Source organism: Ammospiza nelsoni, chromosome 2, assembly GCF_027579445.1.
Source record: "Ammospiza nelsoni isolate bAmmNel1 chromosome 2, bAmmNel1.pri, whole genome shotgun sequence".
NCBI lineage: Eukaryota > Metazoa > Chordata > Aves > Passeriformes > Passerellidae > Ammospiza > Ammospiza nelsoni.
Window position 1 is genome coordinate 87,639,059 of NC_080634.1, and position 16,472 is coordinate 87,655,530.

Below are 16,472 nucleotides of genomic sequence, written 5' to 3' on the forward strand. Positions count from 1 at the left end.
ATGCAGTACTTTATAGATAGCCATTCAGTGCATTTGTAGTCATTGTTAAAGAATTAAATTTAAATCCCTGCTTGTTTCCTTGAAGATAGAATAAAAGTTAGTAGCAACTCACAGTACTGAATGTCTTTAGATTACAAAATGCAAGGTTGATTTACATATTTGGTGTTAGACACCAAAATAGGAATATGTCTGACAAAACCAAACCAACACAGAAAGCCATCAGCCCATGTGGGGCCATTACTTTGTTCATTACTGGGGCCTTCAGATTTTCAGTGCTGTTCAGACCACAGGAGTGTGCTGTTCCATCTGTCTCAGCACACCAGAACAAATGAAGCACAGCTGAATCATGTTTGTAAGCATCACTTCACCCACTCTTTGGACACAGCATCTGTTTCAAAGTACACAGAAACACAAGTTGTATTTCAGAACAAAATGTAAATATTGCTGGGATTGAAATTAGTATGAGGGGGTTTGCCAGCTGCTGCTGTTCTCGTTTACCATTGTGAATGGAAGATTTTTTTATATAGAGAATCAGTTGCTCTAATCCTATATCCTTCTGTCCTGCAGCTACTGTCACCTTTGGCAGCCAGGGCTCACCTACCCCTCTACAGGACTGGATATTCTTTTGTAGGAAGGCTGGTTTAGACAACAATGAGAATAGAGAGAACTTATTTTTGGAGTGATTTTATGACAGTCCAAGGCCACCTTTTAATTCAGTATGAAATATTTCACTAAATGCATGACTTAGTAATGTAGAGATGAGAGATTTGTAAAAAATCAGGAAAAGGAGAAATTCAAAGAGATATGTGACAAATACAAGAGAGAGTCTAAAAAAACTAGGAGTACATATTTCTGTGACTGACCAAATGTTCAGAATATTAATGGTTCTTTCTTAAAAATACTAGTGAAAGGAATAAAAAAGTCTCATGCTTCAGGGTTTAAGACAGCTTGGCATTAGGGACTCACAGAGAACAGCATGTTTCTTGTGCTGTTTTCTGAAACATTTAATTTTTTTCACTGTTAAAGACACAATACTGAATTTACTATTGCTTTGATACAGGACATTATAAAAATGCTTGATTAATGATGACATTTTATGACAAGTATTTCCATGCAGGGAAGCATCACATTTGTTTCTCAAAACCATGTTTAAATCTAAATCTAAAGCATGCCAGCAGCTCGGATACATAAAGTCAGCAGACACTTTTCAAGTTTCCTCTCAAGGGTTTTTTTTGCAGTCCTGGTAATTAGGGCCAGTTGCTACATTTTTTTGGAAAGTAAATTAGGCATGTTTTTGGCTTTGAGGTTATTGAAGTCTCAGGGGGAGATATTAGTTCTTTGAGTGCAATATCTCAGGGAACATTTCAGAGATTTCAGTCCTAGTGTGCTTTGATTGAATAAAACTAAAAGAAGACTTCAGAGTCATGCCATAAACAGCTTTTGGATTAGTTTTTTCTCCTATCCTTCAAGAGAAACTGTGCTGTATAATCTTGTGTAACTTAGGCAAAGGGAAAAAATCTGTTCCCATAGTTACTACTGAGAAGCAATCATAAGCTTGGGAAAACCCCCATCAATAATGGCAGAAATCTGGGTGGAACTGCAAGAATGCTGGAGGAACTGCATACTGTTGAAGTATAGAATGGAAGTTAAAATTTATGTTGCCAAAGTAGCAAAAAAATGTATCTGAAAAAAGTATAAAATTCAGTATGGGCAAGTTCAAAATACAGCATCTGTGCAACTAGTTATTCCTATCCAAATTAAGGATAGAGAATGCCAGGTTATGCCAGGGTTCTGTGTGTAGAAATATAGGGGTTGTTGATGTCAAACTGAACATGAGCCAATAAGATCTTTTTTGGGAGAAAAAGAAAAGAAACAAACAAAACCACAAATCTCATCATAAAAAGAAGTCTGATTTACTTTGTTAATGCTTAAGCTTTGTATTTTTGGTCAAGGGTAGCACTCTTGAAGAGTAATGGAGCAATAGAAAAGGGTTTATGGAAAATAAGTAAGTGTGAGTGAAAATCTAGCAAATGGCATACCTGAGATTAATGGACAAACAAGTATGGTCATGTAGTTTAAAAAAAAAAAAGAGAACACTTGATTGGAAATTGAATAAAACCATCAGGTGTCTAGAAAGTACCTGCAAAGCCATGTAGAATAGTCTGTTCCCTTTATTAATGATTTTTGAATTGCTATGAAGAAGAAATACCTGGTTTGACTGTCCTTTTCACACCAGCTGAAGGCCATACTGGATACCATAAGATATTTAAATGGCACTGGATGCACACATGTCGGTAACTGAATGAAGCCCACAGTCAAATGCTATCCAGTCAGTGCTGTCAGTGAAGCCTGAAGAGCTATTCAGCTCTTGAACACCTCTGTTTTCTCAAATGAATATTTTAAGACACTCTTCAGTTGCCTAAACATAACAATCTGCTGCTTCTTGAGCTGCTGTATAAGATCCTGGTTAGCAGTTAGGCTGCTAATCTTACAACTTTGTGTTTTCAGTTCATCATCTACTGCTTCAGTGTTGATTGCTTAAGAAGTGTTCTGTTCTGCTCTTCTTTAGCCTATCACATCTCAAATGGCTTTAGACACCTCAGTATAGAGAGTTAAATCACACCCTTAGAATCAGCTGGCTCTAGGTCTAGATCTCTGTGGTTTCCACTAACAGCTCATGCTCCACGCATGAGCAAATACCTGCATTCAAACACCTGAAATGTAGTGAACAGGAATGGGGATATGTAAAACACCACCTAAAAGCTTCAAGCAGCCAAAGCCATATTAGCAACCTGTTGGTAAGAAGAGGATAGTCTTAAAAGATTTGAAAATGAAATATTTACTGTATTCTGAAAGATCAGTATGTAAAGTACATTTCCAATTAGCCAAAGAACCTTCCCAGAAGAACATGTTAAAAGAAAAATTCTGTAACTGACCAACTCTGTTATCTTGTTTCATACTTGGATAAAACAGCAAGAGACTAATTTAGCCTTGAAGCCAGATATTTCAGCTTGCTAGCTTTTAATGAAATTGGAACAGAAACAAGTAATCTCTTTTTATCAGGTGCCCAAAACTGTGAAAAAGGAACATTTGGGGCTCAAGTATTGATTAAGTATTTTTTTTCATACTTTCATTCCCAATACTGTTAGACTGAAATACTTCTGGAAAAATTCTGTTATTCCTGTAGTATTTAAATCAGCCCATATACATCAACCTGTTATATGAGATGAAGGATAACAAGGCAAAACAAGGTTAAAAGAAAAAAAAAAAGAAGTTTTTTATGGAAACTTAACAACTAGAATTTCCTGGCAATTAATCTCTAAATGTACTGAGCCTTAATTGACAAATCATTATGCAATCATAATCAGACAAGTAACAGTGTAATTGTTGAGCTTACCCAGAAGTCAACTTATATTAAATAAGTAATCCACAGAAAGGATCGCTCTAGATAAATAAAGATCTGACTTACAGTCCTTGCTCCATGAAGGTTAGGATCCATCCTTTTCACAGAGCTTTAGCCATTCAGACAAAGAGGGAGAATTAACTACAGGAAATAAGGAGGGGTCCTACTTTCAATAGACTCCTGTGGCCTGTTTGCTGGAGGTGAGATACTGCAGCAGAGATGGCAGGCTGGATGCAGGGTCAATAGATAGTTTTTGAAGACATAAGAGCAATTCAGTTGAAAGTAATATAAACTCTCACAGTCTCAGGGAGAGGTACCTAAAGGAGAACCCTGGCTATGTAGTATGATAAAAAATGAGACTACCCGTTCATGCTTCAATTTCAACCTGACCCTAACAAAGTCTATACTCTACTATACGTGTCAACTGCAGTAAGCAGCTGTAATGCCAGCAAGACTTTTGTTTATATTGCCCAGCAGCCTCACACCATCAAAATCTACCCTGAGACTTGCAGGGTCTGGATTCATCTTGTTCTGATTTGTGGTGACTATAATTTCAATGTCTACATTTGAACTAGGTGTCTGAGTTGGTCAGAATAGAGTCCATGCAGTTGGTGGAGTCTGGAAACAAATTCAGAACATCTACAGGAGTCCATTTTAGGAGGTGGTGGATAATTCTCTAGGTTTCATTTGCTAGATTGACTGGATGAACTGGAGCTTATGTGTAAGCACAACCAAGCTCATGTGTAAGCAGCTCAAGGGAGTTGCTTAAGGAACTGCTGTTTGAGGGGGCACACAGCAGCCTTCATGTTATCCACGTGCTGATCAAAAGGATGTAGGGGGGTAAATCATATCCATCAGCTGTGTGCTGGTGTCTGAGAGATGTCACAGGGCATCTCAAAAGGATCAGGGCACCATCAGATTAGCAAGTGAATCTCTGTTGCAGTCAACTCCAACTCTAGAGCAGGAAGACAGAAGGCACTGACAGCCCTGGCTCTAGACATGGTTCTTGGGATTCTAATTTCAGAACAAAAACCTGTTGCTTTGAGCATATTTAGGTTGGTGTCTCTGGCCTTGAGGTCAGCTCTCTGGGGAGTCCCCCTTTAAGGCCACATCTCACTAGTTTCAGTAATTACCTTACCTAATTAGACAGAAATGGTGCTAAGGTAATGGTTCATGGTCACAGGTGAAGCATTCAAGATAAATGTCTAAAGCTCACTCTGTTATATGGTTTGGGATTTCATTACTGAACATTACTAACATATGTGACACATTATTCCCTCCCCTGTTGATACACACCTCTTTCACCCACACCATTTTCTGTGCTTTATCAAAGGTGAAGTTCTCTCTTCTTTCTCTGAATTTCCCTAGTGCATTCAGGGTCCTTGGCTCTGGAGCAAACCAAAAATGGACTTTGATTCAGTGATTCAGTTCTACTGAACTTTCTTGAATTAATCCTTCATGCTATTTATTCAAAGAATCAGTATTTCAGTTGTCACCTTTGTCAATAATATTCCACAGATATTCAGACCTGGACAGGGCTTTTGAAAAGTTTTATACACATTTATAGAGAATCCCTTTGAGTGGGTAGTGCATTATATGAAATAATTTTTCTCAGCAGAGCTTTATAAAGATTTCTGTCTGATGCTCTACTCTTATTCCAGAAGGGTGATCAGGTCTGCTGCATTTTTAATGTATATCATGACAGCACAGTTTATATATTTCATTATGGTCTCCTGTTTTATTTATATAATCTGCAGACACAAGGCCACAGAAAGATTTTCATAAGAATCCAAATGAAAATGTTAAGCTTTGAAAAAAAAAAAAAAAAAAAAAAAAAAAAAAAAAAAAAAAGCAGGGCTGGTTTCAATGAGAAAACTTGTCTTTTGAAATGAAACATTGTTTCTCTGAAAATGAAGATGTTAAGCAAGCTGCAGTATAGATGTTTGCTTGCTGAAAATTGTGTCGACTGCTCCAGACAGCAGAAAACCTTGGTCTAATCAGGCTGAAATACATCCTTCTGATTCCACCAATATACTGCTATTGGTGAAACTAAAAAGCATTTCATTCTGAAAAAAAATGCTACTGATTGAAGCAATCACGGAAACCAGATACACGTACCAGAGGTTTCTTTTCCTCATGATAGTTGTTCTGAGATTGTTTGATACAACAGTTAAGGATATTTGCACAAGTTTGATATTACCTTGATGCTCCTGCTGCCTGGAAATGGTGTGGCATTTTTCTGTTGTATGACTCCAAGTGTAACAAACTATCAGGAATGTGATGGAGAGAAATCTGCAGTGTTCCCTTGCTTCTTTCCCTTTCTTTCTTAGGAAATCCATCATTCATGTCTATATGGGCAAATATAGTTCCTTAAGTTCATATGCAAATACATGAATATAATTTTAAGGGAAGCTTTTAATTTTTCATTTTTTCTCTAAACAGAATCTTTCATAGTTTTTACATATTTGCACTAGAATGGGTGGGAAGTGTTCTAATATCTGGTTGGGCTCTTGGTATGTGCTGAAATTTTTTTTAGGATGTTGACTAACTAAATCTTTTAGATGAGCTGTTAGAAGTATATCTAGTGCTTGTAGTGTGAACACTGAAATCATGGAGCTAATGTGTGAATGACTACCTTTTTCTTATACAGCTGTACTCAGATTTAATCATCTTTGCAGTTGGTGAAAAAAGTCACAATTATTTTTAACAGTTTGAGATTTCTAAATATATTCATCTGAATATATATATATCTATATATATATATATGTCTCAAATGTATTCAGTAAGATTAGCACCAATATGAAATTAAGTTGGTATTGAGGTTATTAATTCTTTCCATTCCTAATTTTTTCTGTTTGTAACTGTTCATGAACTATACATATGCAAACAAAATTCAAATTTTTTTTGTTTAAAGTATGTTTGGAAGAAAAATTTGGTCTGGTTATAATTGACGTTAGAGGATCTAGTCTGAAGGCTTTTCCTGTAGTGGAATTCATTACAATTTATTTTTGACACCACAGGCTGCATGTTTCTCATAGTTCAGATGTAATTAAGAAGTTTCATCTCTTGCACAACTCCTCGTTGTAAAGGAAAAAATTGTGCGCATTACTTATTCTCTCAATATAAAATCTGTACAGAAAACTGTGTACTTGGATAAGCATTTTACTTGGACACCTAAACAATTGTTTGTAAAAACTAAGTGGTGCTCACCTATCTGTTCAATAGTCTAAAGTAATTCACTGTCTCTCTTTTTCTTCCCATATACAAATTACTTGGCTATCATTGTATTTACTGCAATGTTTCTTTTAATACAGATGAGTAATACAGTGATGGTGTCATCCCTACTGTTCTGCAGATGTCATACTACCCCACAAAATGTGTAGAAACTGAAGGCAGCTATCTACAAGTGTCTTTCCTTCAGTATAAATAACACTGTTTTCCTCTCTCTTTTCTCAGGTGCCTATCCAAGACTTTCACTGAGCTTCAGGTTGAAGAGAAATATTGGCTACTTTATTCTTCAAACCTATATGCCCTCCATACTGATTACCATTTTATCATGGGTGTCATTCTGGATCAATTATGATGCATCAGCAGCAAGAGTTGCCCTTGGTATGTGCTAAAAATGAGTGGGACATTAAAATGTCAGATTTAATGTAGCCTTCAGAGGTTGTTAAAAACTACGACATGATGTCAGTGTTTTGAAATTCCAAAATAATTTGCGTCAAAATCGTGTCATCCAGCATTGCCTCAAAAGTGATGTTTCCCCCTTCATGCAAGAGTGTAACCATTAAATCTCTGACATGAGCTGCTCATACAGGTCCCGGACTTGTTCTCATCAAGTTAATGCTGTTGTAATTTCATCTAGGAGACCAGCTCCACAGTCATACTTGAGCATAGGCTTTAGTCCAGCTCAGTGTGGGAGGACAGATGTGGCTCCAAGCCTCCTCCTGAGGTCCTGGGTGCTTTAACTGACACTGGCAGAAAGAGCATACAGGGGCACATCAGCTATGGACCATGCCGTGCCACCTACCCCTCAGAGTACATGGCGTGTTAAGTGCGTGTTTATGACAGCTTAAAGTGTCATTTACCTCATGACAGAAAAGCATGGATTTGGCACAGGTATGCGATTCCTGCCCAAGGACTTTTCAGATCAAGGTATCCTTTAAATAAGGGAAAGTCACTAGAAAATTGTGAAGTTGACACGTTGGAGGGAAGGGATGACATCCAGAAAGACCTTGACAAGCTTGAGAGGTGAACCTGCATGAATCCCATGAAGTTCAACAAGGCCAAGTGCAAGATCCTGTATGTGAGTCAGGCAATCCCAAGCTCAAGTGCAGGCTGGGTAGAGAATGGGTTGAGAAACAGCCCTGAGGAGGAGGACTTGGGGTATTGATTGCCAAGGAGCTTAACACGACCCAGCAATGAGCACTTGCAGTCCAGAAAGCCAACTGTGTCTGGGCTGCACCAAAACCAGTATGGCCAGCAGGGTGAGGGGATGATTCTTCTCCTTGACTGCTCTCATGACACCCCAGCTGGAATATGGGATCCGGTTTGGGGTCCCCAACATAAGGTCATGGACCTGTTGGAGTGAGTCCAGAGAAGGGTCATGAAGGTGATCTGGGACTGGAGCACCTCTCCTGTCAAGGCAGGCCAAGAGACTTGGTTTTGTTCAGCCTAAAGAAGAGAAGGCTCTAGGGTAACCTTACAGCACCTTCCAGTACCCAAAAGGGGGCCTACAGGAGCACTGGAAAGGGGCTTCATACAAGGACATGTAGTGACAGGACAAGGAGGAATCGCTTCAAAATGACAGAGAATAGATTTAGATTAAGAGATTCTTGATTGTAAGGATGGTGAGGCACTGGAGCAGGTTGCCCATAGGAGTTGTGGATTCCCCATCCCTTGAAGTGTTGAAGGCCAAGTCAGATGTGTCTTCAAGCAACTTGAACTGCACATGGCAGCAAACTTAGATGGTGTTTAAGGTCCCTTCCAAGCCAAACAATTCTGTGATTCTGTCATAGTTTAGGGTTAGGATTAGGGTTAGGATATTCTCCAATTTAGTGGTCCTATTAAAACCACACTGCCTCTTGCTTCCCCCTGTCCCCCTTCCCCCTGTGAGGATGGCTGGAGAGAATTGGAGGCACAAAAGGCAAAGAGACTAGGCTGAGGTAAGAACAATTTACTGCAAACAGCAATGAGACACAAAAAAACACAGGATCAGCAACACACTAATAACAAAACTGTACAAAAGAGAGAATGATTCACCAGCAAAAATGCTCATTGTGCAACTTGTGACTCAATGGTGGCCACCTTTGCCCCAACCTGAAGAGAAACCTTCCTCCCAGGAAAAGACTCCCTTCCCGCAACCTCTGGCAATGAAGTGAGGTGATGTAGAATAACCTTTGGGTCCTAGCCATGCGCCCTCCTGGCTACTGCAAAAATTAACCCTGTCCTGGCCAGAACCAGGACAGATTCTATGACAATAGAATGCTATTCTATGACAATAGCAAATATTTCATCCTTTACAGAAGCATACTCAGGGATAGCTATACCTAAGGAAGATTGAATGGATCCATAAATCCTTACAAATACTTCTGCCTCTCATCTTGTCCCAAATTCTATCTTCAACCCTGTGCTTCTCAATTACACGTCCCTTGTCACTTCCCCATCACCCAAAACTTGTCACTAAGTCTGTGCTATGTACCTGCTGTATTATCTTATTTTCTTAAAACAGGAACATACTCCCTAGTTCCCTTATTTTTCTGTTATGTACCACAGCAAACCCAGACTCCAACCCGTGCCCCTGTGATTCCCTTTTTCCTTTCCCCATGTCTCCCATGGTCCCACATACCAAAGCAGGCAGGGTAGCCACCTTTGTGCAACATATTATCCAGCATCTGAATTTGGGTAGATGGAGATACTGTAGATTAACTGCAGTTACTGTGCAGTGATTCTGCATATACTGTGGGTTAGCTGGTGCATATGGGCATGGCACAGTCTGGCATTACCACTCAGCAGCCAGGGCTTCTTTAGCAGCTTGTAGCTAAGCAGTAGCTTAATAGGAAGTGAGGCATGAAGCCCAAACACCTCTGATGTGTTCATAAATGAGCTACTGGTTAGCAGAGATCCACCCAGGTGGACCAAGTGAGGGCAGCACTTCAACCACAATGACATTCCATACCGTTCTGTTACAGGTTAATGAGATTTTTCCTTGTTTAAGGAGCAAGACTGTCTCATGTGACCCATTTCTGTGTAGCACAAGTTCATCAAGTACTGTAAAACAAATATTAGAACAAAAATCAGAGAGTACAAGGCAAGCTCAGGAGACCAGATGTTCTATTTTCAATTGGTAAAAAGTCCTTTTGAGAGGACAAAAATCCATCTAATAGTTTCTTCTCAGAAAAGAATTAGTGCCTTGGTGATTATGTCAGTGATGTTTGTATAATAAAGTTCAGTATCACGGGTCTAATCCTATGTTCCTCTTTATAGCCCCTCTTATTAGTCTTAAGCTGGTACCACAGAATCACAGAAAATGGTGAGCTGAAATGTCCCACGAGGGACCCACAGGAGTCTAACTCCTGTCCCTGCACAGGACCATCTCCAAGAGTCACACCATGGGCTCAAGAGGATTGTCCAAATGCTTCTTGAACCCTGTCAGGCTTGGTGCTGTGACCACTGCCCTGGGGAGCTGTTCCAGTGCCCAGCCACCCTCTGGGTGAACAGCCTTTTTCTAACATCCAACCTAAACCTCCCCTGACACAACTTGAGGCCATTCCCTTGGGTCCTGTCACTGGTCACAACAGAGAAGAGATCAGTCCCTGTCCCTCCTCTTCCCCTCATGAAGAAGCTGTAACTGCAATGAGGTCTCCAGGCTGAACAGACCAAGTGACTTAACTTGCTCCTCATACAGCTTCCCCTCATGACTTTTCACCATCCTCATTTCCCTCCACTGGACACTTTCTAATAGTTCAATATGTTTTTTATAGTGTGGTGCCCAAAACTGCACACAAGTTTCAAGGTGAGGCTGCCCCAGTGCAGAGAAGAGCAGGACAATTCCCTCCCTTGCCTCACTGGCCATGATGTGCCTGATGCTCCCCAGGACACGCTTGGCCCTCCTGGCTGCCAGGGCACTGCTGGCTCATGTTCAGGCTGCCGTCCGCTAGGACCCCCAGCACTTTCTGCAGCACTGCTCTCCAGACTTTTGTTCCCCAGTCTGTCTGTACATTGAGGTTTGCCCCATCCCAGGTGCAGAATCCAGCACTTCCCCTCATTGAATTCCACATGGTTGGTGGTTGCCTGCCCTGTCCTCTGATTTGTCAAGGTCTCTCTGCAGGGCCTTCCTGCCCCCAGGGGAGGCAACAGCTGCTCCCTGTTATGTAGTGTCTGTGAACTTACGTGGCATCCTAACGTGAAATGGTATAAAAGCTTAAAGGCAATATAGCACCTTAGGACCTATATGATTGGCTCTGAAAAACTCAGTACAAAGAAGGTATACCTAATTTCCTAAGTATTTTTTCAAGGAAGCATTCTCTGTGCAATTCTTGGGACACAAACTTTTATTCAACCCCTGCAAGAAGCCTGTATTCTCTGTGAGCCTGATTCTTTTTATTCACTTCCATGTTTTGCCCCTGTGCCTGTTCCCTTGCTGCACTAAACCAAATAGTTGCCTCCATAGTGAAGCCAAGGTGCAGAGCAAAGATCAGCTCATTCAGAGACTATGTGCTATGGACACTGCAGACAGATGGTGATATGGGGCTGATCTCAAGAGAAATACTCAAACCTATCAATTCTGCTCTCAACTTTTTGCTAGTTAGCCCTAGAAGTTCCTAAATTCAGTGCTTTGAGTGAGGAGAAGAATAATCTCTTGAGTCCTCCCTTGTGGGAAGGACTATAAACACATTATCTTATTTTTTTGTTTTAGGTGAGTGTCAGCTACTTCTCCTCCAGCTGTTCTTTAAAATAAATTATTGAGCTTCAGAAGGACATTTGGCCACAGGATTTCAGGATCTCCCAGAGAATGTAATTCCCTTTGGTTAATGATAGCTACCTTTCTTTTCAGCGTGCCTCATCTTCTGGATACCAGACATCTGATATCAATGCACACTTGTTTCCCAGTTTAGAGGAAAAACTGAAAACTGCATGACACTAACCCACTAAATATCCAAAATATCTGTTACACAATCTCATAGGGTATTATTACAGTTCCCTGGAGTGGCACTGCTTACACTGATGGCTTGGTTTTGAGTTATATTGTCTTTATTTCTGTCTCTTCAGATAAAAGAAGCTGTGCTTTATTATATGGCAGCAATTTTATTTTGTCCTTTATTTTTGTTCTGCCTGTATTTTAGTGACAACATGTAAACTGATGGTATAATTATGGAATCAAAGAAAATAGTAATGGAGGAGAACTAATAGAATGACTTGCCTTGAAATGAGACTTATTCCACAAATCAGTCTTTTCAGAAACCTGTGATTTACAATTCCCATAGAATTTCCAGCGGACAAACAGATCCTGCAGTTTATTGTGAATTCAGTCAGACTGACAATAAATTTGCTTTTCTTTCCAGATTTTCGTCACAGTCCTCTGTAATATATTTCCAGGTGCTGTGTCCATCCTTAGATAAATACCTTGAAATAAGGTTGATATAGATATTTTTAAAATATTTCATTAGCATCCAGTTTGTTGCTATAAAAATACTGCTCTCCCTCCTTCTTCCTTCCAAAAATTCACATACCTATCTCTCTCATTGCGCACCTCATTTGTTTCTATGTAACTAGCCTACTGCTGCAAATTAGTCATCTCAAATTCCAGTTATAGATTGTCCTTTCCTGAAATAGGTATCTAATCTAGATGGGATGAACTGCTCTAGAAAGGTACCTGTCTCTCCCCATCTACCACAGGAGCACCCTACAGGACTGACATCAACAAACTGCCTGACTCTTAGAAAATTAAAACTGTGGGAGAAGTCTTTCACCATCTGTGTGAACACTGTTCTTGTTGCACATCAGTTTGGTCTCCATGGAAGAGATTTTCCATACAGCTACACTTGGCTTCCATGAATCTACATTAACTCATGGCACTGGTGCAGACCCCCTTGTTAGCTGTTCCCCCCCACTCATAGGAAGGAAATAATTGCAACAGAATAATAATGTAACAAGTTTTAATTTTGCTCTTTTTTTGCAGTGATGTCACCTGCAAGGTGACAAATTTTTGTGCTTCTTCCCATTGACAAGCCATGTTTGCCAAGAAGGAAAATAAAACTGAAAGCTTGGAGTTGTAAGATATATGATCTTTTTTCTTTGCGTAGGAATTACGACTGTGCTGACTATGACAACAATCAACACTCACCTGCGAGAGACTTTGCCTAAAATTCCATATGTTAAAGCCATTGACATGTATCTCATGGGCTGCTTTGTGTTTGTCTTCTTGGCCTTACTTGAATACGCCTTTGTCAACTACATTTTCTTTGGAAAAGGCCCTCAAAGGCAGAAGAAACTTGCAGAAAAAACAACAAAGGCAAACAACGATCGCTCAAGGTTTGAAGGCAGTCGGGTAAGTTTCTTGAATTTATATATATTTTATTTTTACATTGCAAAGCATATCAGTATGAAAGAACCCCAAAAAGAAACCATTTTTGGGGAGACAACCAACCACATCTTTTTGTGGACAAACTTGGCTATTTTCGTTTTCAGGAACTGACATAGAAGACTGTTTGTAGGCATACAGATGTGGAAGGGAGTATGATATATATGACAAGTGTAAGAAGAAGACAGTGGGAAGGAAGTTAACTTGAAAATAAAGGCTCAGATCAACAAATGCATTTATTTGTCTAAATCAAATATAATCTAACCGTGATTTTAAGTACCTATGTACATTTCCTGTGTAAGAGAATCCAGGATTTGAGCACACCTTTCACATCACTTCACTTAGAGGAGATGCATTTACCATGGGAGAGAACAGATAAAGAAGGATTAGTTCTGCCATGCTAATTAACTGGCCAGCATAGTTCAATGCTGTGTGTGGCATTGTCATCTGCTGCTGCTAAAAGCCAGCAGGAAAGTGTAAGTCCTAGAGAAACTTTCAGATTGATTTCTGAAGCATGGTATTGGCAAGGTCTATGCTGATTATCCTCCAGCCTATTTCCTTGCCTGGAGTATTACTTTATCCAGTGAATACCTCACTTTTTAATCTTTGGGAGGAAATGCAAGGTATTCAGCAGTGGCTGACATTAACAAGCCATGTCAGTTTGAATAGAATATCTTTCTTTTTTTTTTTTTACCAAAATGCTCCCAATGAGGCTTTTTCATTCAGTTCTATTGAGTAAGACTGGGGTTTTTTTTTCTATCAGCTATAAATTAGAAGAATTCACAGTGACAGAACTACTACCTGTTTATCAAAACCAGTATCATCAAAGTAATTTCGGGCTATATTTGTTTATCCTAATGATTTTGTCTGCTATAGTAAATGTAATGCAGAACTACACCTAATTATCAGCACTCCTATATGTGAAACAATTCTGAACCAGCAAACATATTTTTTTCCACTGTATTATGAAACCAGATTCTCATCACAGTTGGCAGCTCTACTTAGAACTAAGATATCAGGACAAAGAAATTCTCTTTACTGGAAAAATAAATAGTCATATTAATAAAAAAATACAGATGGGGAAATAAGAGTATCTATATTGAAGGCCATGGAGAAGATTTTAACTGCAAGCAGGTAATGCAGATGTATGCACTAATGTTTAATGCTCCTGCTGGAAACCATCTGGTGTATCTCATCCATTTAAGTGATTTACATTATTCAGTACAAGACTTGTTAATGGGTCCAATACTACCCCATGCCTGACAGTTCTTCTGTCTTGAGATCAATTTATCTATATTTTCAAAGTATTCATAGTACCTTAACTAATGAAAATGTACATTTTTATACCCAGTTCATGCCATTTTTATATCCTGAATCTGTACATACCATATAGCAATCTTTTTTTTTTCCCCTGGCTTTTGACTTACAACCTTTTCTTTTGTTTCTGAAGCATCCCAAGTAAATATAATTAACTGTTCTGCTTTTTCTGCTGGTCTAATGGCAACCGTGCATGAATGAAAAATTTCTTCACAGCAAGGGCTGTCAAACATTGGAAGAGGCTGCCCAGGGAAGTGGTTGAATCACTATCCCTGGAGATATTTAAAAGATGTTCAGATGTGGCACTTGGAGACATGGTTGTGGCGCGGTGGGGGTTGGTCTCTTCTCCCACGTAGCAAGTGACAGAATGAGAGGAAATGGCCTCAAGTTGCATTAGGAGAGGATTAGATTCTATATTAGGAAACATTTATTCACAGAAAAGGAAGTCAGGCACTGGAATCACCATCACTGGAAGAGTTCAAAATTCATGTGGATGTGGCATGTGGGGCATGGTTCTGGGTTAACAGATGAACTCAGTGACCTTAGGGGACTTCTTAACCAAAGAGATTCTATGATTCTTTCAAATAAGGATACAAATTCAGTATACCAGAGTTTAAAGAAGAGTGTTTTACTTTGTCCCTGGGAGTTCAAGGTGTGAAAGGGAACTCTGTATGCATTGTACAATCGTATATACTCATATTTACTGCGAATATTTGCTGTTCAAATAACACAGGATAAATAATAGGGTATGGTCCCTTTCTGTGTAGAAAACATTTTGTCCCCAGACCACAGCTGGGGAATTCAGCAGAGCTCTGTTTCTGAATTCAATGCCTTCAGAGAAGCAGTGCCAGCATGCAACAGAAACAGATAGAAATATTAGGTAGAGCTAATTGGATATCTTCCTTTGAAACAAAACATGGATAGAAGATTCACTGGATGTAGGATGCCAGATTTCTCATTTGAGAAACACTGGCAAATGTGAAGCATAGGAAACTGATCAGAACAGGCAAGAGATCACATAGATTTCAAGATGTGCATCTCAGGGAAAATACATCTAACAGATCTACTTTGGACAAGTTTCCATGGCTTCAAGATACCACAACCTTGAAGCAAGAAAATGTCTTCTCTTCTGGATCGTGTCCACCATTTACCATGCTGTACAGATACCATGGATGCAGCAGGACTGGAGTCATGCAAGAGTTCTTATCATACTTTCTATGGAAGACAGTAGCAACCTTGGTTCTCACCACTTCAGGGATAGTAAAGAGTGATTAACTTCCAGTCTCTCCTTCGGTGACTCTTGAAAATCATTGAATCTGATGGAAATAACAGTTGCTTGCTTCTTGCTTTAGGGTTGGGACTCCGGTGCTGGATGTTCTGGGACAGGCTCACGCAGTGTACCCCAATACTGCACAGTAAGGGAGGCTCAGAGACACACAGGAAGACTACTTTTGCAAGTTCAATGAAATTAATAGTTTTGTGATTTTGCTGAGGCTTCAGTCTTCCATGGAGTTTAATTTCATTCAGAAAGGGATGGTTTCTAATTCTGGAAAATATTTCCAATCTTATGTGTTCTGGGGCTGAGCGACATTTTTAAAGAAAGGGAGAATGCCAAAAGCAGGCAGCCCACTTTGCACTTATCACCACTATTTCATGACTGTCAAATGTAAGCTGTGCTGGAGAGGAGATTGAAAAATGTTCAAATATAAAACTGGAAGAAGGCGTTATTATTAGTTTATTTCTGACTACTATTTTGGGTTGCTCAGTTGCTGGTTTTTTTCAGTAATTGAATTTGCTTGTTTATGAACCATGTGCATGCGCTCCCTGCCACTGATTAAGAATACTAGCTCAGGGCACTAGGAAAGCAAAACAAAAAACCAAACTGAGCCAAATAAAAAATAAATAATATTCTATTTATTGTCCACATCAGATGCTGTAACTTGTGGGTGTAGTGACAGAACAACTTAGTGCTGTATCAGGTCTAGCCAGAGTCAGGAGGAGCCGGTGGTGTGGTGGAAATCCCTTGTGTTGGGAGTCAGAGAAGGGGCAGCTCAACACACTGCCTGGTGCTCAGTCCCCGAGTTCAAGCTTTTCTTTTATGATGTCCAAGACTGGCAGTGCTGCTGAGGCAATGTCTTTCTCTCAGGCAAAGGGAACAAGAGAAGGCAA

General features: G+C 39.7%; 1 protein-coding gene across 1 annotated transcript in view; it reads left to right on the forward strand.

The window, feature by feature from the left end:
• GABRB3 (gamma-aminobutyric acid type A receptor subunit beta3) overlaps positions 1-16,472 on the forward strand; it is a 115,537-nt gene that overhangs the window by 87,068 nt on the left and 11,997 nt on the right. The window contains exons 6-7 of the mRNA XM_059466830.1: positions 6,860-7,012; positions 12,709-12,953. Coding sequence (XP_059322813.1) covers positions 6,860-7,012; positions 12,709-12,953 — 398 coding nt within the window. The remainder of the gene's footprint in view (positions 1-6,859; positions 7,013-12,708; positions 12,954-16,472) is intronic.